The sequence below is a fragment of the Oryzias latipes genome, chromosome 1, assembly GCF_053564925.1.
Source record: "Oryzias latipes strain Hd-rR chromosome 1, Olatipes_Hd-rR_3.1".
Lineage (NCBI taxonomy): Eukaryota > Metazoa > Chordata > Actinopteri > Beloniformes > Adrianichthyidae > Oryzias > Oryzias latipes.
Genome location: NC_136237.1, coordinates 21,639,170 through 21,666,185, shown reverse-complemented (window position 1 = coordinate 21,666,185; position 27,016 = coordinate 21,639,170). Strand labels below are relative to the sequence as shown.

At 37.7% G+C, this 27,016-nt stretch overlaps 2 protein-coding genes across 3 annotated transcripts; one reads left to right on the top strand and one right to left on the bottom strand.

Annotated features, from left to right (window-relative positions):
- Positions 1 to 1,367: 1,367 nt before the first annotated feature.
- On the top strand, positions 1,368 to 8,258 carry LOC144994218 (translation machinery-associated protein 16-like). Its single transcript, XM_078951227.1, has 7 exons — positions 1,368 to 1,492; positions 1,585 to 1,688; positions 3,100 to 3,137; positions 3,224 to 3,308; positions 3,573 to 3,721; positions 4,424 to 4,466; positions 7,852 to 8,258. The coding sequence occupies exons 1-7, from the start codon at positions 1,490 to 1,492 to the stop codon at positions 8,033 to 8,035; spliced, it is 606 nt and encodes a 201-aa protein (XP_078807353.1). The 5' UTR covers positions 1,368 to 1,489; the 3' UTR covers positions 8,036 to 8,258.
- On the bottom strand, positions 8,156 to 25,355 carry LOC144981242 (uncharacterized). 2 transcript variants are annotated; one of them, XM_078951164.1, is made up of 8 exons: positions 24,946 to 25,355; positions 17,796 to 17,846; positions 16,151 to 16,221; positions 14,492 to 15,301; positions 13,391 to 13,571; positions 13,165 to 13,309; positions 10,043 to 10,087; positions 8,281 to 9,965 (listed from the first exon to the last, which is right to left on the bottom strand). In XM_078951164.1, the coding sequence occupies exons 1-8, from the start codon at positions 25,030 to 25,032 to the stop codon at positions 9,643 to 9,645; spliced, it is 1,713 nt and encodes a 570-aa protein (XP_078807290.1). In that variant the 5' UTR covers positions 25,033 to 25,355; the 3' UTR covers positions 8,281 to 9,642. The 2 variants fall into 2 exon arrangements, with proteins under 2 accessions (XP_078807301.1, XP_078807290.1); XM_078951175.1 differs by lacking the exon at positions 10,043 to 10,087 and having other exon boundaries at positions 8,156 to 9,965.
- Between the last annotated feature and the right edge of the window lie 1,661 nt (positions 25,356 to 27,016).

Below are 27,016 nucleotides of genomic sequence, written 5' to 3'. Positions count from 1 at the left end.
ATCTCTCGCTTGAAAAATTTTATGCTGTTTTTTTGTTGCATGGAAGAGGATTTTTTCCTCTCCATCATTTTACTTTCAGGTAATGAAAAGGGGTAATGGGACTGGGCTGACTTTAATTGAAGGAGACATCTATGAGCTGAGTTCATATAAAGGTATGTCGTATGTTTTAAACTTTCCTTTAACATCCTTTTTATGCAAGAGTTATACTTGCACAACAAAATATTAATGAATATAAGAGGAATGTGTTGGCAAGAAAGAGTGCATCTACAAATGGTCATGTCTGCAAGACAAGAATGCAGGACACCATAAACATGGAACACTATGTTATACATTTTAGATATTCAAACAAAATAATAATTTAAAAAAAATTATGTTTTGACCAAACAAGTTGTGTTATCTGTGTGGTCCATCCTACTACTACTTCTACTATCTTTACCTTTATTTATCCTTAAAATGCTTTTTGTTCTTATTATTGTCAGTGGAATTGTCAAGTGTTTTGCTTTGAAAACAGAATGGTGCCAAGGCTGAGAAGGGTTTTTTATCTGATCAGTTTCCAAAAAAGATAAATAAAAATAAGCTATAAGATCACTGACTCAGATTTACAACAAATATATTAAACATTTTGTAGGGGGGAAAAAAGGAGTAAAAGAGTACAGAAGCATCCTCCAGTTTAAGTTAGGTGCTAACATTTTAAAAGATAGAGTTTATATAATTAATTTCTCTTCTTGCAAGTGTCACTTAAAGCTCATATTATACAGCCAGCAGCTGACTCCCCTTAGCAAAAAGTTGGTATGGTTGGTATACTTCCTACACCACATGTACATTTGGGTTGTCACAATTCTCAGTTTAAAACCAAATTGTGTGTTACCCCATTAAACCGCATTGGGGGAAAATTAATTGTTGCATCCTTATTGCATACATTGAGATATTTTTACATTGTCAAACATTTGTGTTGTGCAAAAGATTTATTTGTTGTTAGTTTTATTATACTACTCTGGGCTTAATATTAGCCAACTAAAAGGTTTTTCTTAATTTTTAATGGCATATTTTAAAAAATACATTTGTGATTTTTTTTGTTTGTTTGTCTATTTGTTTTGCATTACACAAATCAAATATCAAAACAAAAGTGTGACCCAAAACTTGAGATCTCTTTTATAGTGGACTTGCTGTTCTTATACTCAAGTATACTTCAAGTGTACTACTTTTTGCTAAGGGTAACTGAATATTAGCACAGCTCTTTTTAATGGATTAAGCTACCAATATATGTGAAAGTACTCTCCGTCTAAGACACTAACTAAAAACAAAGTTTCAAATTCAAGAATTGTTTATTTAATTAATCTAAAAGCCCACTTTGTAGCTCCCGGAACTTTGTTACCTGTCCCTTCGATGCACACGAACAGTGGACAGTGAAGGACAACTTCCGCTTCCGGTCCAGCTGTCAAAACAGAACCACGCGTTTTTGTTTTGTTTTTTAAATAGAACTTTAAAGATGGTGAGTCTGCTGCAAGTTATGTCTTTAAACAAAACCAAAATGTTATTTTAAGCACCCTACAGAGTAATGTTATGCTTTGCACGTGTTTTTAGCCGAAAATCCAGAAGATTAAAGCAGCGGAGAAGGTTGTTCATCCGTATAGCAGGAAAGCGGGATATCTAGCCCGAGAGGAGAGCAAGCTGAAGAAGAAAGAACGGTGAGCAGATACAGAAAAACAACAAAAAACTTAAAAACCAAGCACTCAAAAGTAGGTACGACGATTATCTTAAAGAGCGATCAGACTAAAATTGTTGTTGAGGCTGGGGGGCGAAAAGTCAGGAAATATCATTTGTCTTTTTACACGTGACCTGCAAGTGTTCAGTCCGTCATGTTAATCTGTTGGAAAAAAATTGAAAAAAATGTGATTACATCATTTGTATTTATTCGTTTAATCCATGTATATATACACACTAATACCCTTGAAGTTAAAAATTAACACAATAAAAGTCAAAATTAACCTTACATTCAAATAGTGCAGGCAGGGCATGAGTTGTTGGTCATATAAATTTTATAGACATCTAACTGTAGCCCCCCTTCTAACTTGTCCTGTCTAACAGCTTAGCAAACATAAGAGATAAAGGCTTCTTGTGTTTGACAGATTTTACTGTTACAATAGGAGGTTATTCTTCTGACACATCAGGTATATATTTGTATAAACCCCTTTTGTTTTTTGAGGCTTACCTTTATGTTAATTAAGTTTGTATGCATTGCTTGTTGGACAGGACAGAAAAAAAAGGAGGAAAGAAAGTGGGATATTAGAGATGGAGGATAAAGTTACAAAAGGAATTAAATGTTGTTACACCCTTTTTGTGTCTAGGGGTACCAGGAGGAGCATAACATAAAGGCAAAGTGTTTTGCCCTGACTTAAAATTATTAAAACACCAAACAATCATCTCCATACAAATTACAATTTAATAAATACCAAAACCAACAATAACTTAAAGGTGAAGCAAAAAGGCTTCAGGTTGAACCAAGGCCAAAACAACAAACAAAACCCCACCTAACTGAAATCTGAAATGAAAGAAAAAGGAATTCAATGACAAAACTCTAACCTCCCTAGACTAACATGAACTGGAGAAAACATATGTGAAAGAAAATGGCAGTTCACCCCTACAGCTTCACTTAAACATAACTAAAAACAAAAGACTTACACAGAGTGGGCCTGAACAAAAAACCACAAAGAAAGTGCAACACAAACTACAGAAAAGTTGGTGAGGAGCACACAGCTGCAGTGGAGCCAGGTTGGAGCAAAGCCACCTTCTCACTGACTGGAAGTCCACATGATGCTTTTAAGGCTGCTGCCATCAGTTTGGGAGCCACACCCTTTCAATACCACACCTGAAAATAATCAGACAGAGAGACACACAAAGATCCACAAACACAACAAAGTCCCACTTTGATAGAAATAAAATACACAGAACACCGAACAAAAAGAAAGAGCAACGCTAAATACGGCCACAGCGTAGGTGTTCCATTTTAAAAATTCTTAACGCACTTTGTGGTTTTATTCTGTTAAAAAGTTTTACTAAAGTGTATTTTTCTCTATGATGGTTTCTGCTGTGCTTCAGGTTAAAGAATGAAAAAGCTACACGTCTGAACAACATTGGTAAGCAAGTCCATGCATCAAATCAATTCATATGCATCAAGCCCAATGTAGATCTAATTGCTTGTTTCTGGGTGTTATAATGACAGGTGAGAAGCTGCTGTGGTTTCAGAGTCAGTTGGATTCAACAAAATCAAACTACACACGGAAAGATGCTTGTGAGATAATAGAAAGGTATGAAACAGATTTCCTGTTTCGTTCTGTTTGAATTTCATGCAGCATATCTTTGCATCGAAGGGAACAACAACGAAAAATGGGTTTAACACTTGTGTTTGTGGATGTTTGGCAAATTGCTTCATTTTTAATGCAGACATTTTTTTAGTATTTGTTACTATAGATTAGAAGCTTAATGGTTTTATATTGCGCCTTCTTATTAAAATATAGTCTTGATATGTTCTCTCTAAATGGCATGTGGGTCATGAGTTTGTGTCTGTTCAGATACCTGCACAGGTTCGATGCAGAACTTGAACAGATCGACTTAATGAATGGGATTAAGGGTCGACAAGGTCGTCTCCATGGTGCCAGAGAGGCTGCCATCAAACAGACTGTGGAGCGTGAGCGGGCGCAGTATGAGGGCATCGGGTTTGGTAAGTCGAAGGGGAGGATACCTTTGTTTTTAACTTACAGTATCATCAGATGAAAAAATAAAAACATCCTGAACATGTGCTGAAATATAATAAGATGAATCGGATTTGAGATAAGCTACACACTTTTCTGTTGCCAATTTGGCAGCGATGGCTGAAATTCTTCTGTTAAAGTAGCTAAACTCCAACATTATCAACCAATTCCAAAATAAACCAGCTCAAATCATTGTTAAATAAAATCTAAAATTGTGAAATAAAAGTTTAACTGTTGTATTAACTTATTCACTCCTTTTCCCTGTTAGGCTACCACCCCCATTTTTTAAATAAGATTTCATTCTAATTAAGAGTCTGTACTTGATATTTGCTTTAATTTTAAGAAACAAAGATGCTTGCTCGTCTACTTAAAAAAAAATCTCTTTGACTCGTGTTAATGTGTTGTTAAAACTTAGGGGTGAGAAACATTTTTAACTCTTGTAATTTTGTAATTTTCCAGATTTGTTTTTTGCATTTTCTGAGCTTGCGCCAACATTAACTCTTTGGAAAACTTGCTATAGTTTTCTATTTGTGAATTATCATTTCAGTTTTAAATGTTGACTAGTTTAAAACGTCTTTTTTCCCTAGTCCCAGATTAACGAGCAGAAATAACTCTTCTTTTCTCACACCTGTAGTCAACAATAATCACATTTAACATTGTTGTACTTGCAGAGATCCCAGACATCATGAATGGGAAGCATCTTAAAACATTTAGGTGAGTTTTTAAAATATGTATATTGATTTTCTTTTGCCTATATGTTGACTGAATTTAACTGAGCAGTTAGCAAAAATGGTATCTTTTCATTTCACTATTTTAATGTAAAAGATTTCACACAAAAATGAGAAAATAAAAAGGATTATAAATTTGGATTTATTAAGGTAAAAATCCAACAATGTGAATTCCTAGATTTCTTTTTTTAAACATTCTGTCTCTCACAGTTGAAGTGTACCTGTAAATGAACATTACAGACCTCTCATCATTTAAGTGGGACAACTTGCAGAGTGGTGACTGAGAAATACTTGTTTCCCCCCACTATATGTACAACAAAAATAAATCTTCTGGTTTTATTCACTCATCTCTGGAGGGTACTGGTCGTTGCAAACATTTTTTATGCTGCCTTCATTCTCAGGTTAGTTGCCTACATAAAGGCCAGCTGATGTCCTCCAGCTCTTCTGTTAGTGCAGCAGACTCATATTGTGTAAAACACAAAGCAGAATCAGAACAGGGATCCTTAAACACCAGGACAGTCAGAAAATGTCAGTATCCTGGAAGGGTTTTATGATCTGTAATTTGAGGTTTTTGGAGGAAGAAGAGGAGAAACCTGAAGCGTGTCCATTTGCCCTTCGTCCCCGCTTTTTAGTCAGTCTTATTCATTTTTATTTCAGTTTATTTCTTAAGCCCTGATTCACATAAATACTGTCCAGCTGCATAAGTTGCTGCCTTATCTTTGTTCATCTGTGAATCTCCTTCACTGAACTCATTGTCTTTACTTTAATGCCGTGCGGCTCCAGTATCTCAAGCGCTCCTTTGTTGTGAGCTCAGCCTCCTCACAGTTGTTTAGATCCGGGTTGACCTCTGAATGGTGGGCGTGGAGGTGTGAAGCGGCACATTCGCTTCATCCAGCGGAGGAGGATGAACTGTTCACTTCAAAGAGCTGGAGGCAGAAATCAGTTATTTTTGCATTTCTGTGCTCTTAGAGAACGTTTCTAAATGAAGAGTGGAAAACTCCAGACTCTAAAAGTTGACAGAATTTGAAGACAGGAAAAAAATAGAGGAAGACGATGATATCTGATTGACCTGCATGTGTGTTGTCTTATTGAGTAGATTTGTAATGAGTCAGCATACAACTTGGGAATACACCTGTCTGTCCCTTTAGAGTTACAAATCTCAAGAAAGTAAATGGAATACAAGTGCTGTTATTTTTAAGTAAACCAGCACTTTCTTTACAAGTGTTGTAGAAGAAATCTTTTTAAATCAATCATATTTGAAGATATCTCTTTTAAAAAAACAAAACATTTTTATATGTGTTTTTAAGTATTTGGAAGTATTTGTGTTGAGATTGGCTGCTGTTTTCCATGATGGAAAATCACTTTTTACCTATTAAAAATATTGCTGTACAGCCTCAAACAGGTTTAACTGTTGCTTATAGGCGTCTTATTTTAGAATAAGACATTTCCTGTCACAAAAAGCCCCTGTGTTCAAAGTTATTTTTAACCCTTGTGCTATCCTATGGGGTCAAGATGACCATTGACGTGTTCTCCCTACCATGACAAAGGTGGATAGAGGTGGAGAGGATTTCATGTAATCCATGGACACCAGTGAAGATCATAAATCATTGAAGAAAAAAGGTTCAGCGCACTGTCTAGTGGGTCTAGATGACCCAACTCCCAATGTTAAAGTGCCTAGGATTGCACAAGGGTTAAAACGTGTTTGCTTACCACAACAAGAAAAAGTATGACAGAGGTAAAGATGAATGTTTGATAGACTAGATTCAGCAAGAGAAACTTCAGATCTACCAATTTAACCTTGTGGTTTTCTGTGGAAGAAATTAACCCAATATAACCAATCTATATAATCTTTCATAAACACATTTCTGAGATTTGCATCTCATTAGTGGGATCTAAACTTTCCAACTTCCATCATCTTTTTATCTAATGTAAAAGGATTCCCAGTGGTCTTTTAACCATGATTACCTCGAACAAGGCCCTTCGTCCCCCCAAGTGCAGACGAGGTATGGTTGATATCCCACCATGCCTTTATTTACACTCTCTCACGCTAGCTTACACCCCCTCACAACCCCAACCGTATATTACCGGCGCTACAAAAATGGCGAGCAACATTGGAGCTATCCAGCTGTAGAGTTTTGAGCCAGATGCCAGCTCAGACGAGGAAAATGAAGACGTTAATGGATCTATTTGTCTGAAAGTGGATGCATCAGAACGAAACTGAGCAGGGAGACTTTGGCCCATCCATTTCAGTTGTGTCACAAAAGAAAGCCTTTTCAAACTGGATTTTATAGTCTGCTCCTGGGTCATTCTGATTTGAATAAGTACTCAGAAATCTTAAATAAATGTCCTCCTCGTGAAAAGAATTCTACAAGAACATGTTAAAATCCCCCAAAACACTATTTTCATTGGAGTGGGTCTTTAAAACCTATTGTATGCAACTTCAAAAATGTTTTCTGCCCTGAAGTTCAACAACATTCCACTAGGGGCAGTAGTGGAATTTCAAAATGGCTGCTTCAGTGAAATCTCAAAAACCTTGTTGGTTGGAAAAGTTTAGCTAATTTTTCTATACTTCATGGTCAGAATAGCTCCTTTATTGTTATTCATTTCTAAAATGACTACTCGCTGAATTAAATAAATGCAAATTTTGTTGACAGTAAATTCTTTCTAACAATGTCAATACCATGTCAATAATATGTGGATCAAATTTGAGACAGTGAATAAATAAGGTGCTTTTTTGTCCTGAACATTCATGTCAGAGTTTGCACATCTTAAACTAACATTGTTGCGAGCAAAAATTTACCAAATGACCCCACCCTTACATGTTATTCCTTGTTATTCCTAACATGACAAAGGTGGATAGAGGTGGAAAGATTTCATGTAATCCATGGACACCAGTGAAGATCACAAATCAGTGAAGAAAAAAGGTTCAGAGCACTGTCTAGTGGGTCTAGATGACCCAACTCCCAATCTTAAAGAAGTACCATAAAAATCTTCTATTTTGTAAATTTTTCCCCTTTAAAATCCATTCATAAAGTAGAATCATGTATTTATTAGTGATGCTTTGAACATTGATATAAATAAACAGGTTGCTCTTTGGTTGGTCTAAAGGAACATTCTTAGAATCGTTAGACCTCTTAAAATAAGGGGATTACATTTGCTTAAATGAGATTTCTGGACACCATGCTTAAGAAATGTCTTACTGCAAGAAAGGATGTCATGTTGTGTAAAAATCTGCTTGTGGTTTCATAAGGTTCTCCCTCATTTGAGACTTTTGCAACTCTAAAGTCTGCGTTTCTGATGTGTTTTGTTTTGTATGTTCTGCAGCTTAAAATGAGATATTTTTGTCGATTTCTGTTTTTCTTTCATGGCAGAGAATGGACCGGGGATCTGAGAAAACTTCCAAACATTAAACTGCGAAAGGTGTCGAATAAAGGGCTGGGCACAAAGAATGAAGGAAAGGAGGATGTAGAAGAGGAACATAAAGAAGATAAGGATGATTGCAGTGAGGAGGAGGAGTATGAAGATGAGTCAGCGCAGATGTCCGACTCCCACTGAGACTGCAATGAGGCTTTTGTGGAACTGCCACCAAACTGGCCTTAAAATAAAGGACTCCTGTGAAGCACCTGACCATGCTGAGCTGTGTTCGACTGAACGACGTCACCACAGCAGCCTCACTCGGGGTTCTACATTCAGTCTTTATTGCACAGACAAAAATGGGCGTTACACCCAGAGAATCATGTGAAACGTCAAAGTGAATAAATAAAGCTGTAGAAAAGTGGATGAACTGTGGTCTATTTCAGTGCAGTGTGACCAAACAGCTTTAATCCAAGTTACAAACTGATGGCAACAATAACATTTCTAGTGACACAAATGCATGAAGAACTGATCTCCAGTGAACGAGAACACACAGCTCCAATCAAAACAGCTACTTGAGGTTCGATTTTAACATTTAACACATTCCTATGGCAATAATATATATGTATATATATATATTTGAAACATTAGATTTTTATACTTCAGACGGAATTACAATTTATTTTTGAATACCTGTTTCTGTACTTGTGAACTCTGACTCTTTGGTGTCTGGTGTCCTGATTGTCCAGAGCTAATGTTAAGGCCCCAGTATGCTTCAAAGTGCAATTCAGATTTCAGCAGAGGCTCTGGAACGAGGGTCACAACAAACTCTGATCCTCTTTTTTTTTTTCTGCATCAACAGAAAGCTTTAGTGGGACTGATGACTCATCCAAATGCATTTTACGTGTTTCAGCTGTTATTCTTCTTTGAACATTCAGTATCTGCTGGTTATAAGATAAAATAATAGTGGTCAAAAAGAAAAGAGGGTTTGGATTAACCCTTGTGCTATCTTAGATGACCCCCACCCTTATATTGACGTGTTCTTCCTACCATGACAAAGGTGGATAAAGGTGGAAAGATTTCATGTAATCCATGGACACCAGTAAAGATCACAAATCATTGAAAAAAAAAAGGTTCAGCGCACTGTCTAGTGGGTCTAGATGACGCAACTCCCAACGTTATAGTGCCTAGGATAGCACAAGGGTTATAACTGGGATTTGTCAGTCTGAACATGGCTTGTGTGAAGTGAAAAAAATCGGCAGAAAGGAAACCCTTCATAAATGCTCTTGAGTGAATTTAAAGTGCAGTAAATTGTGCAGCATCCACAGGGCGTTGACCTTTGTGCAGCAGCAGAGGAGCATTAACTCCCACTTCATTCCGGATTTCTGTCTTCCACTCCTGCTGATGTATAGTTTATTTTATCTCACATTAGCTGGTCTTGAGTGTACTATTTGAAGCATAGTGAGGCCTTTCATTGTTAGCATTCACATGCTTTTGAATATTTTAAGTTAAGTCAGTGCAAGTTTACAAAGTGCATACAAATAAGATGGCATCGGTAATACCATTTCACAAGTGTCCGCATTAATTTCTGCATCTTTGCTTCTGACCTTTTTCTCTTTCTCGGATAGGCTTATATTTTGCTGCAGACGATCTGCTCAGTTTCCCAGTTTCACTGCAGGACTGGGTCAGTTCTGCTTCAACCAGCCGTCCCATGAGCTGGGGAGAAACTGCTGCAAGAGTCCACATCACACACAACAGCTGGTCTCGCAGGCTGAGCAGGGTGTGATTGACCTTTCAGGAGAATCAAGTCAAACGGGGTTTTGCGCTGGCGCCACTGCAGCCTCTACAGACACGTCCGAGTCCACTTGGGCCTCAGGTGTCGGGATGGGAGCCGGGGTGACCGGCACCTCCACGGTTTCGTGCTTGCCGTTTGTGAGGGCGCTGCACTGCGTCTGAGACTTGTGCAGGTTTTTCTCGGGGCAGTTCTGCACGGTAATGATGCGGTTGAAGGCCTTTAGGCGGCGCCACAGCTGCAGGTAGACCTTACACTGGATGTACATGAAGATGAGGCCGCCGGTAAAGCCAATGGCCACTACAATGAGTTTGGTCCAGAAGGGCCACTCTAGCACACCTGAGGACACACAGTTACTGTCAGGTAACCTGCACAATGCGTGAGGCGGCCGCGATGGTGGTGTGTGACGAGCTTACCCTGCTGCTCATAGGACTTCAGTAGAGAAACTCTCCAAAACTCATCTGCAATCAAGAGTGAGCGCAGTTTCTCTTTATTTTTATTACAGTAAGAAGCCTAAAGTAAGTCAATCTGTTTTGATGCATTTCATTTTTGTACCTGAAGGTTATCACAACACACCACAATGAGCACATCTAGAGTGGAACACAAGCACAAGGGGTCTGTTTTTACTACACTTAAGAGCAAACTGATGTTTCAGAGATGCTCCAGTCTATGGCAGGAATGTTAGAATCCAGGCCTCGATGGGCGGTGTCCAACATGTTTTCCAACCAACCTGCCCTTGAATCTCTTTATAGGCCCAACAGACCTGATCCAAGTAATCAGCAGCAGATAAGGCGGGATTTCTGGAAAACCAGCAGGAGGCCGGCCCTCGAGGCATGGAGTTTGACACTCCTGGTACTGTGGTGTTAGTCAGACTCCACTGCATGGCTGCTTAAGGGGTTTGGGAACCCGTCAATTTCTACATGTCTTTAGATAATTGTCAAACAAAACACAAAAACTGTAAGAACAGTATTTTTATAGCTTTGCTATGTTCTGCATGGTTTCTCATTGTGCTAGACTGTCATGGTGTGCCATTGAGATTCCACTTATTTTCTTGCTTTACTTTTGCGTCTTTGCACTTTGTCAGATTTTTGCATCCATTTATTGTTACCTGGCTTCCTTCACTTCGGTTTTCTCATCTAAAAGTAGAATCTTTGAATGTGTTTGCTGGCTCACCTGTTCTGGTTGATTTTCACTGTAAGAAGTTGGTGTCTTTCCAGCTCATTTCTGATTTTTAAAAGAGCTGTGTTTTTGGAATCCTACACTTAACCTTCTAATACTCCTGAATTAAAATCAGCTATCGGCCTGCTGCATTATTGGAAGTGAATGAAGAAATCACCCTGTACTCATATATGACATTTCTTTAGGCTTTGCTATGAAGGGATTAGGTTTTATCTTTTGTTTTTTCTTCTTCCTTTTTTTTTGGGGGGGGGGGGGGGGGGGTATTGTAGTCTTTTTGCGAGAAAAAAGTTACAACTGTTAAATTCTGAGAACATAGTTGTACATTTGCAACTTTAAATCTCGTAATATTACTTTTTTTCTTTTAGTGGCCCTAAAACTCCATGGCATTAAAGTGATTTGGATTATCCTACAATTCTTCGACTCAGAATCAATCAGTTTGCCTAATATTATTTAAGATGCGTAATAAGAATGTAATCATTGTCTTACACTAGGAAAAAAGCATAGTTAGTTTTCAAACATGTTTTAAATTCTAACAGAAAGTTGTAAACTGTATGTAAGGCCTGTTGTTACTGGTTTTCAAGGAGTTGTGAAAATGTCCTTGTAGTAAAGACTTTACAGGCTGTAAAGTTTGATCTTGTGTTTGCCATTTACTAGATGCGTTATTACTTTAAATTTCTTTTTTTTTCATTTGTTTTTTATCTTGAAAGATCACAATTGTTCATAAATTTCAGCATTTTTAAAACCACAAAGAAGAACTCATCAAATTAGGCATACATTTTTTTTAAATGATTTTAAAATGTAAAATGTCACATTAATTAAATCAAATAATGCGCTGACACTGTTTATACAGTAAGTAAAATAAAATATGTATAACTTAATTTCAGTGGATTTTATAGATTTAAATGATCTTAGCCTGTCAGTACCTGTACCTGACAATGGATTTGTATATTACATTTTTAAATCAGCAGTTATTTACACTTTACATGTTAACCTTTAAATTCTGTCTAAATACACGCACCTAATTAAACATAGCTAAAGTCATGTTGATAATGAAATATTTTGTATATGACTGATCATTTTCTACACTAAGCTGAGAGTGTGATAAAGATGTCTAAGGAGCAGAAGGAAACTTTACTGGTGTTGTGTTTGTTACCTTTTCACAATGTTTATATTTATCTTTACTGCTTTTAGGTTTATTTTGCATTTTTATCCTCTTACATCGTTTATCAATAACTGCTGTTTTATATATTTACATTTTGATTTCACCCATCAAAAAGGTCATACATTCCCTCCCAGCCATCTATTTTCTTAACCTGCTGTATCCATTTTGGAGTCCCGGGGTTGCTGGGGCCTATCCTAGCTGCTGTTGGTGAGGATGGGGTACACCCCAGACAGGTTGCTTGTCTGTCGTAGGCCACACAACCACACCCAGGGACATTGAGAGAAACCAATTAACCTATTAAGCATGTTTTTGGACTGTGGGAGGAAGCCAGAGTGGCTGGAGAAAACCCATCCATGCACAGGGAAAACATGCAAACTCCACACAGAGGGGTCTCAGCTGGGATTTGAACCAGTAACTTCTCACTGTGAGGCAAGAGTGCTAACAACTTTGCCCATTATGTACATTGTATTATTTTTCCCTTTTATGCTGAGATGTATTTGTGATTCTTTAAAAAATTGCCTTTTGGCTTTCACTCTTTGCAGAGATGATTTTTAATGCACAATGCAAACTAATAAATAGATACAAATAAAGATTATTTCCTATACCTGTGAGCTGAATTGAATGAATGTGGAAAAGGATGTCTAATGAGCAGAAGGAAACTCTACACACCACCACCACCGCACTTGACCACCAAGGGACAACAACAGTTCCAGTCAAACGTTCATTTTGCTATTTCACACCAAATTTCTTTGTCAAACCTTTGACTGGTGCTGCATACTGACCAAAACTAGATTTTAAGGAAACATGTAACAGCATTTGAACAACAAGCTCCAAGTCCCACAGCCAGAGTCATGCAGGTGTGAAGATTGACAGGTGGGAAACCACTGCAGCTACTCTGTGCAGTTTGAACCGCTATGAGCTGCTTATTCAATGTAATTAACCGATTAACAATGGTGTTTCTGATCCCAGTGGAAATAACGGAATACACCAATGAGAAATGTCAATAGTTGTCACTGGTTCATAGACTCTGATTGCATTTAGTGAGTAAACGTCAGTGTTCTAGGGTGACTATGGAGGAAACCACATCACCACCGAGCAGTCCTTTTGCTGCATAGCCAGTGCAAAGAATTTTATGAAGTTGTGTCAGTCTGCATGCCTCTGCTCTGTGAGTGGGTAGAGGTTTGGTCGAGGGCTCACCGTTCTTCCCAAGTTTGATCTCCTCCGTGGTTCTTTTTACCAGAATGTAGACAGACCACAACATGCACAGTATTGCTATCAGGTGAAACAAGACTGAACAAAAGATTTTTCTCCTCTCGCTCTTCGACATGTGCAGCTTCTCCCACTGAAACAGAGGTGAGACGAGACGGTTGAAGTGCAGCAGGAACTAGTCCTCTAAAAAACCGCAGCTGGTGTGTGCGCGCACCTTGTTTAAAGGCTTGAGCTTGGTCTCCATGATGAAGTCAAACTTGCAGAGTTCACAGCAGCGGGTGTCTGAAGACTTGATCCACTGGTTGAGACAGGCCTGATGGACAAAGCTCAGGCTCCCCGTGCAGCGGCAAGGCATTATCAGCGGGAACTCGTCATCCCCCTCACAGTGGCAAATCCTGAACACAAACAAAATTAACAAAATCTGCCAATGGGGTAAGGAAATGGTCTGACCAAAGCTGCCATTTTTAAGAAAAAAAAGATGAAACTAAGATTATTTTGTTATTGAAAAACTTTTTTGGTAAGATTATTTTTCTTACGAGGCAGAAGAGTTAATTTTTTAATTTTTTAAAAAGGGTCTTTGTACAGTTTTTATTCAGTTTTTGCAGTGTAGCAGCTCTGTGTTTTATTTGGTTGGTTCAGGGGTCACATGTGACTCCTTTATTTCTCCACCGTGGCTCTTGAAAAAATGCGAACAATTTACATAAATAATGAGTTTGTAGTTTTGATCAATATGTTTTTAGGATGTTATTTATGTTTAGATTTTTCATATGTCACATAACTGATCAAAATGATGCACATAAAGCCCATATTTTGGTCCTCAGCTGCACAGCAGTGTCTGATTGCTGTTTAGAGGCAAAGTTCTAAAAATATGGATTTGCATTAACAAGTATAGATTTAAAAATTTTACACCAATTTTGTCATGTTTATTCGATAGTAAAAGGAGAAAAGGGTGAAGACAGACAAAAGTCATCACAATAGAAAATGTCATGTTTGAATTTCTTGATTGCTTGCAGTTTTAATTCTGCAAACTGTGAAGCTTTATTTTCTTTTTGCAAAGAACTTGTCCTGCTGTCAAAAGTAAAAGTTAAAATTGTTGTATGTAGAAGAAAGCATCACTTTTACGGTACATATTTAACAATTTTTGTGAATATTTAAAAGCTACATTTTTAAAGGATGGCATCCGGGTCTCAACAACATAAAGTGGGACTTGGTGGCTCTCACTGGGTGTGGTTGTTAAAAGACTGTCCCAAATGATTCTTTTAGCTTTAAAGGCTGCAGACTCCTGGGCTGATTGGAGGTTTTATTGCACACTGACCTGCAGACCTCCAGCTCAGAGTCTTCTGAGCAGGGTCGAGGCAGGCCCCCATTCACCCCACAGTGTTTCTGAGGGGTGGGCACAGACATGTCCCCGTCTCCTGACCCTCGTTCCTGGTATTTTTTGGTGATGAGTTCCTCTCCGCCCTCTCCCAAAGAGGAGCTGCCTCTCGGGCTCCGTGACTTGCAACTTTTCTCGTTTTCTTTGCTCCTGGACCTCTCTCTCTGTGACACATGACTGTCTCTCTTTGTTGACCCTACGATGCTGTGGCGCTTCTTAAGGCCGCCACTCTCCACCAGAGGCTGATTCTCCTTTCCTTCATTGGAGTCTACCGACTGCAGCTCCATCGTCTCTGCTTTGTCTCCCTGCTGCCCGTTGGCTGCTTCCCTCTCGCGGCTGCTCACACTGCGGCGGCGCGCTCTCCTGGCTTTCTCCTGACTCCAGCTGCGGGTTTCACGCCGTGTCTCATCCTCGGAGGAGGAGTGAGACTCCTGAGCACCTGAGCAGCGGAGGCGGGGAGGGAGCTCCCTGCGGTTCCTGAAGGAACGCTCCCTTTTCTCGCTCAGCTCACTGCGGTCAGAGCTGAGGCTGCGGTCGCTCTGCTCCTGTTTGCAGTTGGCCTCCACACAATCTAGGGTGGTGCAGCTGCTTCTCTTGCGGCGGTGGCGCCTCTTGGTTTGTTTTTTCTGACCCTGAGCTGCCGAGCTCAAAGCTGTGCTGGTGACTGTCATGGCAGAAGTGTTTTTTCTGGTCTTGTTGAGTTTGTTGCACTCAGGAGCATCCTCCTGTAAGTTGGTCAGCTGGCCAGAGCTGGATGTACACACAAACACATGCAGATGACAATGAGTGACAAAAAGTGAGGAGATGGAAAAGCAAATGTTTCTCATGCAGTTACTCTGGCATTTTTGTGCATCAACTGCCTAAAAAGACAGCACAAGGACAAAACGTTGACCATAAAAAATGAAGGAAATGAAAAGATGTGAAAAAAAGTATGGAATGAGCTGAATGTAATAAATGATGGTTTGACCACAGACATTCTAGCATCATCTGAACATCTCCATGATGCAGTCATGAAGATTTAGGGTTATAGGTCACATATTGGGGTAAAAGACAGTTTTTTTTTTACTTTATATAACCATCTGTATCACATTTGATGCACGCATTTCTCAGAGCCCTGTCATTATGGCATGATCTAAACGTCCCTTAAAAAAACACTGTTTATAACTTGGTCCATGTTTTCTGCCCTGTAGTTCATCATCATTCCACTAGGGGCAGTAGAAGGGCTTTTCCTGCTCATTTAAAAATGGCTGCTTCTATGAAATCTCAAAAACACTTTTGTTTTGCTAATTTTTAAAACTTAATAGTGAGATTACCTCATCTGTTTTTTCATCGACTTCTTGCTGTACTAAGAGTTTAAAATTTGTTGATAATACATTCTTTATATACATTCTTTATATGTCAAAAAGTGTGGATAACCAGAGGTTCATGAACTGCAAAGGTCTATTTCTGTGTGTTTTCTGTCTGCTCTGTGGGTAGATCATATATTTTTTACTGTATGTTTTATGATGCCCCAAGAAGGTCATACCAATTCACTCTGCACCTCACCAGAAACCAGCTTTAAGTTGTAGTTTACAACGGCTGAGAAAAGAGCTTTTTTACCTGCATATGTCCTGAGCAGATGTTGTTGAGGTTCTCGAAACGGAAGTGACTCCAGCTGTAGAGTTGCTCCCCTGAAACAACCAACATCTGCAGTTTAGCTCCAGCCTTGCTCTGTGACAACATTTGTGTCCCGAGTTATCACCCTGGTCCAGCAACTTGCAGACTAACAAAGCATGAAACCCATTAAGAGATCAGAACTCTAACTGACAGTTGTCTTGAAGACTGATGAAGCCATTTGGATGAGGGGTGAAACATTTCAACAAAGAAGATTTGAAGTCCTGATGCCACATCTTCTTTTCTGTCTTCCAAGAAAAAATAATTTCACCAAGAAAGTTTTTCAGTTGCAAAAAAGTTTTAGTTTGAGAAAACCTGTTTAGTGACTTGAATTTTTTTGTAAATTAAAAATTCTTGGTAAGACCATTTTTCTTATCCCACTGGGGGATTATTTTGCTTATTTAAAGAAAATCTTCCAATGGGGTTAGAATTTATGCCTTCTTTCTAAGGGGGTTGTTTTTCACATTGCATGGATATGAGGGTGTTTGGTGTGAGTGAGGAGGAGGAGGCAGAGGTTAGTGTTAGATGGAGGCAGATCATTTGCTGTTCCCTAAAGTGAAGAACTGAAATGCAAAGAAGAGCTAGATTTAATGTGAGAAACATTTTATCCATTACAGTCCTTAGGTTGTGATCACAGACAGCTTTGCCATTTTTATCTTTTTTTTCTTTGCGCTGGGCATTTTGGGAGTTCTGTGCTCAACAATCTCCTTTAACAGTGACAAATCTTTGCATTTATCTCACTCCTGCTGCTGTCCATGTTGTAATCTACAGCAACAAACGTCTGTATGTTTCCAACAATTACAAAAATCCAAAAGAACATCTTTCGAACCATTTCTCAATTATAGAAAAGAAACGTTTGTGTCTAATATTTTTGTAACACCGTACATTCAAAAGTCGGATTAAACGAGTAATAATTTTATCTGTTGGTTACTTTTGACAAAGTTACTCTCGAATGATCTGATGTGTTCACGTTTTTTGCCAATGGGGGGCAAAATAACTGTAAGAAATTGACCATGGAGAGGCTGCTAACACCTGCTCCTGTTCATATTTGACAGCTTAAGTCAAACATGTTTGGTCTTTATCCCTGACCTAATTACAAATAATGTTATAAGGTAGATCCTCCTACATTTTAATTTATTTTCTCTAGCCCTTAGGACACTTTACAAGTAAAAAATAGTATTGAATTATTTTTTTAATCTATTTTTGTTAAGATTTAAATGATTAAAACATTCAGAAATACACTTTTTTGTTTTTAATAAAGAAAAATATATTTTACCTCGAGTGTCTCTGCTTAAGTTTTGATTTTTATGGTAACATTGTGCAAAAAAATTTGTCTTTAATTAATTTGTGAAAATATGGTTTGGAAAAGCATTAGTATAAACCAAAAAAACAACAACCCGTGATCCACTGAATCTATAGTCCTGGCAAAAAAGTGTGAATATACATTTACATATTTTTAATTTCCATGTTGTTTATTCATGCTTCACTAGCATATAACCTCATTTTATATCCAGTGTATGGTTTTTCTGAGTTGTTTCACATGAAAAGGTAATGGGGCCACAGATTCTAAGCTTTGACACATGACCGTCACCTTGGAGATGTTGCTGTGTCGACTCCCTGAGCGCCCAGGCACCTTCTTCCCCTACAAGAAGACAAAAAGGCACAAAAGCGTTAATGAATAGAAAACAGAGAATGATGCTTTTCCAGAAGCTACCTTCACGGGGCTTTTAACAAGAAACAGCTACCTTGGTGAAAACATTGACATAAATGAATCAAAGTGAGCAAATTACATAAACTAACAAGCTTTAATGGGTCTCTTGTGTGGTTTAGTCGTGCTGTATTTACTGTTCAAAATGCAGCATCAAAGGTCACATGTTCCTTCTATTTCACTGTGACCTGAGCTGGGGCCAGCAATCCAATTACCTGGTTATCCTGCCACACGAACACAATGCTGCTCTGCAATGTGTTGCTATTTAAAGTCAACCTAAGTTACTTTGTCAAGAACTTCCCAGACTGCTGATCACCTCCACTGCTGGACTTTGAACTTGACTCTGTGGGTGCAAAAATTTCACCCGGTGATGATTGAATGTAGACCAAACGTTTTATTGTTTTTTAAATCACATTTTGTGACAGTTATTCTGATAAAACTATAGCAAGCAAATGCAAAAAAAAATTTTTTTTTAAAACAAAGAAACTCTTCTTCCAGAAAATGAACTTCTTAGTAGGATCGCAACAATTAAAAGAAGTATTACATTTTTAACACCAAAAAAGTTTTTTTCATTTTTGTAATTAAAGTTGAATAAAATATTGGAATTCTTTTATTAAATAATATGATGAACTCAAAAAACGGGAAGAAGACTTCTTTTTGACATGATTTTTTTCTGACCCCTAAACTCATAAGCATTTTATCTCATGTAATAGTTCAGATGATACTAAGGCAAAGCTGGGAAATCTTCTTTGTAACAACAGAAGGATTTTGGTCTTCCACATCACCAATTCACTCCCAAGTCATCAGCTAGACAACAGATTATTTACTGTCTGGACTGCGTGTTCGTTAGGTCCTTCGTGTCGCCATAATTCGCATTTACTCAGTAACGCCACATTAATTTGGCACACTTGATGTCACAATTATGTAATTGCATGCTTTCTTGCTTTACATGTGTTAATATTCCTGTAAAAGTGGCTCAAACTAAGCATAAATAACTGACTATTAAATTTTATATTACTGATACAAGTTAAATTCCTAAAGATAAACAACAAAATCAATTCTAGTTTTTTTGCAAATGTTGTCTTTCCGTCTTTTTATTTTCTTCATCAAAAATGTCTCTTCTTTACTGTTAAGAAGAGAAGTTTTTGGTGCTTCCATTAAGAGGCTGTGACTTAAAATTGTCCTTTTCTAGGAAGCATTGAGGCCAAAGCAGATCAGCTGGCCTATGGTTAACCCGTAGAGTGTTCCATCTTCCAGCTACTTGATTTTTACTTTGGCAGGTTTGTTTCACACACCAAATTGTTTTTACAGCAACTGAAGGACAACAAGTTTATGTAATTTTCTAATGTGGGTAGTGTTTTAAAGCTACTTTCACACCGCCCTCAAGCAGCTACTTCGAATAAAAAGCCTATGTGAATACACGTAAATGCGCAATTTTGGGCTTCAAAACTCTTGCAATTATGCGTGACTGCGTAAGTCTTTACAATCATTTTTGGGCGGCCCTGATTGCAACCAATCAGGGACTTGAATTTGGTAGTGACGTATGGAGGTCGTCCCTTTTACTTCCCAAAAGTGCCAACTGTTTGAAAATTGATCAGTTGCACCGCTTTGACACCAACTGTGGGTGGTGGACATGCGCTGGAAAACAGCAGCAAAAGAAAAAGAAGCCCCTCCTTGCTTGTTTAGTGTGAACACCATGGGCTAAACACACTTTCAAGAACCTGGATTTAGTACATTCTTGAACGCATGTCACATACCTTGAGTGTTCTCTTCTACACAGAAGTACCACCTAAAAGTACATGTTTTCCTTTTTGGGATGGACAGCTTCAGAGGTCAGACAAGGTGAGCTTTTTTAGTCGAACAGAAAATCATACACTGATTAAATGTTTAGTCATGCTTTGTTTCCCCTTTACAGACTGAAGGGTGGGAAACAATCAGGTAATGGCATGCTTTGGAATCGTAGGCACAATTTTCTGGTTCTTATAGTAAATTAATGAATTTACTCCTACCAACTTAGAGAGCAAAAAGCTTCTTTGGGGCAAATTATTATATATTAGTTCATGACACTTCTAAACTATGACAGTAAAAATGTTGAAACTGCAAATGATTTGGAGACACAAGTGATAAATGCACAATTGAAAACTAGCTCTGTGTTGAAAGTTAAAAAAAGAAAAACAGATTTTAACTTTCATGTCATCAAGGTTTGATGAATTGCATGTAATACTACATTGCCCTGGCTAGTATACGAACCCTCTTGCAACCCTGGAGAGGACACTCCAGCCTCGCTGGCATTACTAGCGCGGCCGACATGAACCAAGACGAGAGCTAGGATACGTCATCCATGCTCAACATGACCGATGGAGGCCAAAAAAACACTCAGAAAGATTTGACTCTTCTTTACTTTTTTAGGTTTTTAAACACCAACTTCTTAAGAAACATCATCCCATCTACACAAACTCATCCTGGGCATAACAAAAAAGGTTAAATTACAAGAAAAAAATACAAAAGCTTTGTTTATGATTTATAATTTACCCCAACTTGAAATGATAAAGCATTTTTTGTTACTTCTATCCATGATATAGTTGCTGGAACACACCATGCAACCCATTAAAAATAAACAAGAACAAACTGACAAGTAGGAGACAGCATCACATAAGCTGATCAAGGGATTTTCTAATTGCCAAGTTTAAATCAGTGGTTGTGCTCGGAGTCAAAGCAAATGCACGTCCGCGTGCTTAAGCGGTTGGACACATGTACTGAGTTTTAAGGCACACGTTTATTCTGATACGCTGGTTTCTACGGTCTGACAGGAGAGATCCATCACTTTAGAGTCTTGACTCTGGCTGTGAATCAAATATTCCTTCTGAAACATCATGCAGAGTCACAGTTTCAGCTGTGATATAGTGTTGCTTCTACATAGAAGCTGTCAGCAGATTTACTCAAATGTATGTCTGCTGGAACCTGAAGCCATAAAGAACATTGCTCAAGACTCATTGCATCAGTAAAAGCATGCAGATGCTGGAGACACAGTTCAAACACAGACAGAGTAAAGTGTTGCCAGGTTTGATATTGTTGATATTACACTTATCAGAGTTGGGTCATGTGATATTTACTGCATCTGCTTGCTGCCCTTGTGCTACACCAGACTTAATGCAACTGCTAATGTAACAAAGATCTGTCCGATTTTATCCTGATCTGTGTAGTTATCATGCCTAGTCTTGTGCTCTGTTTGTTTTTGCAGTTTTTATCTGCAGAAATCTTGATTCTTTATGCAGACAGTGTCCCACACAGTTTTTGAGAAATAATGACAGGAAGGAACATCTCAGAACAGTTATGTGATTCATGCCACTGAGCTTGGAAGAATGTGTGACTGATAAAACAAAAAGCACAAAAATACTGTTTTTCAACACCAGGCTCAAACTCAAAATACATTTAAGCTATGATGCTTTTTACTTTTAAAAGAAGTACATCATCTTAAGTTTATACAAAGTCACATGTTGAGTCCTTTTGTCTTTTTTAAGTCTTTCTTTTTTAAAATTCAACATGATTGAAATAAAAATGTAAAATCAGGTTTAAATAATCCAGCTCTGCAAGCTTCCCAGTCCCAGATTTTACAGACTGGATCCGATCTAACACCACAGACCTATGCAAGAACATAGATTACAAATAAAACATCTGCAAACGAGAAGACCTACTTACTGCCTCCTGCTTAGGCCTTCAGTCACTTTGGAGGAACAAAGTAATGTTTCACAGCGAAGACATTACTGGGACAAACCTGAGCCTCCGCTCCTCAGCTGATACTGAGACACATCGCGGATTGCAGCGGCTCTGTGCGAGCACATGTGCATGTTTTCTGCAGAGGGGATTTAGTGATGCTGCGTGGACTGAGGAATGTATTTTGGTTCCGTTCTTTGGCACACAACCAAAAACGCACAACTGTGAAACTGCAGCTGCATGCTATCCTTTAGCTCCAAGTAAGCTGACCTTCATTCCACCACATTGTGTTCATATTTTCCGCTCATAAGGATGCAAGACATTTATTTAACTTTGTTCTGAGAATCATCAAAAGATATAAGTATATAATTTATCAAAGCTGCTTGTAACTCTTGTGCTATCCTAGGCACTTTAACATTGGGAGTTGGGTCATCTAGACCCACTACACAGTGCTCTGAACCTTTTTTCTTCAATGATTTGTGATCTTCACTGGTGTCCATGGATTACATGAAATTTTTCCACCTTTACCCACCTTTGTCATGGTAGGGAGAACACGTCAATGTAAGGGTGGGGTCATCTAAGATAGCCCAAGGGTTAATGGTTATGTCTTCATGACAACACAGCCAAACAAACTGAAATTCATGTATTTTTATTATAAACATCTTCACTAAAATATTGCAAAGGACATTTTAAAACACATGTAACAGAGAAATCTGTCATTCCAAAAATGTAAGTAATCTTTTCCCATTAATCATGTAAATTGAAGTTTTTAAAGACAGTGAAAGACGTTTAGATGTCAAAAGTGATTTGAGCACAAATTAAAAAACAATAAAACTGAAGCACTAAAACCCGTTGTTCAGATAAAAAAACAGCCCCTGATTCAATTTCTGGCTGTAAATTAACAAAGTTTCAACAACCAAAACTGAATTATGACCGAGAGGCAATTTCTTTTTTTTTTTTTTTTTTTTACGTCTAAGATTTGATTTATTTATTGATTTATTTCAAGCATTGTAGTCAAAGCAATAATAAAAAAAAAATTACACATTTATCAAACTTATTACAGAAATGATGAAATGCATAGATTAAAAAGACAGAAAACAAAACAAAAATGTCACTTAAATCACATTTGCTTAATTAAATACAGTGATCATTAACTGAAGTATAAGTAGAGTTTGATTTATTGCTTGAAAAGGAGTGGGAAGAAGCAAGCTTATATAATCCCACCCCTACTGAGTTCATTCATTTGATAGTTTAACAGTGTTTTTAAATCCGGTTCTGATCAGATAGATTCTCTTCAAGTAAAAAAATCCAGTGCCTAGAAATGATTGAACTTCAGAAAACATTCATTCATGATTTCAGTAAACAATAACGATACCGATATGTAATAATAATTGATTATCATTAGAACACATGATAAGATTAAACCAGAAATTATTGCTACACATTGCAGATCAAGTAAATAAAATCAATAGCTTATTGATTGTAATTTAAACATTTCAGTAATCATTATTGCACATTACAATGTAACACTCATTGGTTGTAATTAAAAGAGCTTTGATTATTTCACCACAATCAAGTTCACACATGTAATTGGAGAGACCGTTTGCAGAATGTGTAGCTCATTTAAAGTACTTTTTATATTTTCTTCACCAATAACACTAACTTAACCTAGTTAATCATTCCCAGTGACACTCTTGCTTTGAAGGACTTCATGTTGAATCATTGATTTCAGCTTTAATTTTTCCATCTCAGACTTGACAAAAATATGTAATATGCAAAATAATTAATCTAAATGAGATATCAGGTTACACACATCTAAGTTGAGTAAGTCAAAAATCTATTCACATCAATATGTTTGGTTATGCCTGTGACTTTCAAACACAATTCCCCTGGATGGATAAGATAACTCCTAGACCAGCGTCAACCCTTGTGCTATCCGAGGCACTTTAACATTGGGAGTGGGGTCATCTAGACCCACTAGACAGTGCGCTGAACCTTTTTTCTTCAATGATTTGTGATCTTCTCTGGTGTCCATGGATTACATGAAATCCTCTTCACCAAGGGTTAAAGGAATAACTTAGGGTATAGATAAATAATTAGAGGCAAATGGTTGTTTTGGGCACGAAAGTGGATATTTGCAAGAGACAAAAAGAAATAAAACTGTTACACTGGTGGAATGATGATCCATGCAAACAAACAAAAAAAATTATAATTTTGTATTTGCACATAAATACATACAGTCTGTCACATTAATGCTTTTAAGGGCAAAAAGATTTGAGCAAAAAAACTTTTTTGTACAACACAATGGCAATACAGCTGACAAGAATAATATCAAGATCTGACCATATCCATTGTGGTGTACTCAGCCAGCTTTAGAGCTCATTTCTAATAGAATGACCTCATTAGACAGTTACAAGTGGAGCCAAAATTAGACCTTTTTTATTTCTGAATATTTAATTAGAGAGTGAAAAAAACAGACCATCAGGAAAATGTACCAAAGTTTTGTTTGCATTAAAATACTGAACACCGGTGAGGAGACAAATAAGTAGAGAAAGTCGGGAGAAGGACGCAAATATTTATACCCTGTTTGTATAAGAGGCCTTGTTTATAACTACATTTATGCCATTAGTTTGATATAACAGAAATATACACACTTGAACGACAGTGGGACAAGGGATTGAGCAGGTAAAGTTGTTAAGTACAAAAACAACAAGAAGAAGAACAACAATAATAAATAATTAATAAAATTAAATAAATTATTTCCTTACATTAATATATTTTTCTTTTGAGATGCTTTTAAACAGCAACAAAAATTCTACTGTGATTTTATAACCAAAATCTTTAGCAAAATCAGCTTTGTAGTCTTACTAAACCAAAAGAAGGGTCAATATTTTTAAGGATTTCATTATTCACTAATTGGAATTTACTAATTGGAAGAGTCAAGATCACGCAGCACGAGACAACGTATCGAGATTCTCATTTGATGATTTTTTTTTCTATTGCAAAAACGTCTTCGAAGAAAGGAAAAAAGATGTTTCTATGATATAAATGTGGAGTAAAGTGGATTAATGGTTAGAGTTTGTAACCAGGAAAGCATGGTTACAAAAATCTAGCCTGTCCTCAAGTCAAAGAGCAGGGTCAAAAAATAAATACGAATACTTTTCAAACTATTTAAAAAAAGAGCAATTTCCTTAAAATAGAAAATTCTAAATTTGACTTTCTTTTTATTAAAAAAACAACAGAAACACAACAACACTGGGGTACTTAGTGAATAAAACTGCTGACGTTTGAAAGCAGAATGAGGAGGTCAGAAACTCACCTCATTCTTGTCTTTGGATCGAGGAATGCTCTTGCCGTTGGTGGCGGTTTCTCTTGCTGGAACCACAGTTATCTGTTGTACTGGCATGCTGCTGTTTCCAAGCAACCTTCTTGTGCTACTCCCGCAGCATTCTCAGTGTTCCGTACCCTCCTGTCCTCCAATCTGTGCCCCTGCGTGGGATCCGCCGTCCCATCCACAGACAAATGAACCACTGCTGCCAGATTCCACTTGTTTATTGGCTCAATCCGGATCACCAACAGCAAGGGAATGGGATCAGGTCACCGTAGAAACAGGATGACAGCTCACAAGATGGTTGGGTGTGAGGTTGTCATGGAGACAAGGCGGAAGCTACTCAATAGTGCGCGCTGCTTCCTTCTCTTCCTCCTCCCTCCTCCACACAGACAAGAAGAGGAGTTGAGGTGTGTGAGCAGTAAACAAGGAAGCAAAGGGGAAAAAAAGCAATGATAAGTGCCATGCGTGCCTCACAGGGGGCGGGGCAATAATCTGGTTGTATTTGCTGTACAACAAACATAAGGTTCCCAAGGATTAGGGCTTAGACTAACCCCAATCTCCTCCTCTGACCAATGGTGTAGATAATAGGCTTACACAACTTGTGCACATGTAAGGCACTCATCCAATCACGCATTCTCCGTTTAAACAGTCTGTCTCATATTATAACAGTGGACTGAGATCAATAAAAGTTACTCTTTTCCTGTGTTATGTTGAAGTGATGAAAATGCATCAATACAGCTAGACTGGACATAAAATGAGATTTGTAAATAATGTGTAAACAGTTCCACGAGCATGTGTGGGCGGTGAGGTGGTAATCCTATTTTAAAGTTTCTCGGGTCAGGAGGATTATGTTTGATAAAAGTGGAAAATGTAGGAGTTAAAGTTGTTACTAAAGGTAAATCTGGAGATGTTCTTTCTTTTGCATTTAGATTTGATCATTCAATAACAAATATTGTTTATTGACAAAAAATGTTTTACCGTTCAACAGGGGAGAATTTTTGCCCATCATTTCCAAATACATTTGTTGTGAGTGAGCTGGAAAGGTTTTTAACAGTGACCTTTTAAAGACAAGTTTATTTCACTTATTCCATGGAAGATTTTTGTAGGATGCTACTGAGCCCTGGACATGACATTAAAAGAAACCAACAACAACAAACTGTTCCCTCATATCAACAACTTGACCATACATTTTTTTGTGTGCACTAAAAGTAGAATTTCTTAGCACAATTTGGTTTTGCTGCCACAAATTAGAATTATTTAGCATATGGTGCACACAAATGAACATTTTGTGCAAACAAATGAGCATTTTGTGCACACAAACTAGCATTTTGTGGCCACAAATGAATTTTTGTCTGCAAAACTTTGCTTTTTGTGAGCGCACATGACATTCCAAAAACAAACAAGTAAGTAAACTGTTCCTTCAAATTAATAATTTGTGGCCCCAAGTTAATATATTGTGTGCCCCAGTTAATATTTTTGTGGCTGCAATTGAGTATTTCATGGTCACAAATAGGTATTTTATTAGCAGTTTTTTGGGCACAAATTTTCATTTTGAGGGCACAAATGAGCATTTTGTGCCCACAAAATACAATTAAATTGGTACACGTGAGCACAAATTAGTTATTTGATGGCAAAATTTATTATTATTTCTTTTTTAATATGTTCAGTGCTCTATACAAATTAGTGTTTTGTGATAACAAATTAGTAGGAATTGAAAATACTGTAATACTAATATGTGCCCACAAAATGTTAGGGAAATGCTTATTTGTGGCCATGAAATAGGACCTGCTAATTTGTACGCACAAAATAATAATTCAAGGGCACAAATAATTAATTTCAAAGCATAATTTATAAATATTTATGTTTAAATGTCATGTGTGTATTTGCAGAACTACCTCCAGAGCACCCTGCAGCAAACTGGCGACCTGTTTAGGGCATACCCCACCTTTGCCCAACAGTAGCTGGGTTGGAACCAGCAGCCCCAGCGATTCAGCAGATGCTGAAGAAGAAAGATGGAGCATCTGTCTTGTTGAGAGCAGCAGTAGCTTTGATTTTGAGA

What these genes read in the sequence shown, in the direction of transcription:
- LOC144994218 (XM_078951227.1), top strand. An exon ending in TACACGTCTGAACAACATTG is followed by an intron (nt 3,138 to 3,223) that starts GTAAGCAAGTCC and finishes TTATAATGACAG; the next exon opens with GTGAGAAGCTGCTGTGGTTT. An exon ending in AAGCATCTTAAAACATTTAG is followed by an intron (nt 4,467 to 7,851) that starts GTGAGTTTTTAA and finishes CTTTCATGGCAG; the next exon opens with AGAATGGACCGGGGATCTGA.
- LOC144981242 (XM_078951164.1), bottom strand. Translation starts at nt 25,032, where the DNA reads ATGCCAGTACAACAGATAACTGTGGTTCCAGCAAGAGAAACCGCCACC. An exon ending in GATCCAAAGACAAGAATGAG is followed by an intron (nt 17,847 to 24,945) that starts GTGAGTTTCTGA and finishes GTCTTCTTGTAG; the next exon opens with GGGAAGAAGGTGCCTGGGCG. An exon ending in GACACAGCAACATCTCCAAG is followed by an intron (nt 16,222 to 17,795) that starts GTGACGGTCATG and finishes TGGTTGTTTCAG; the next exon opens with GGGAGCAACTCTACAGCTGG.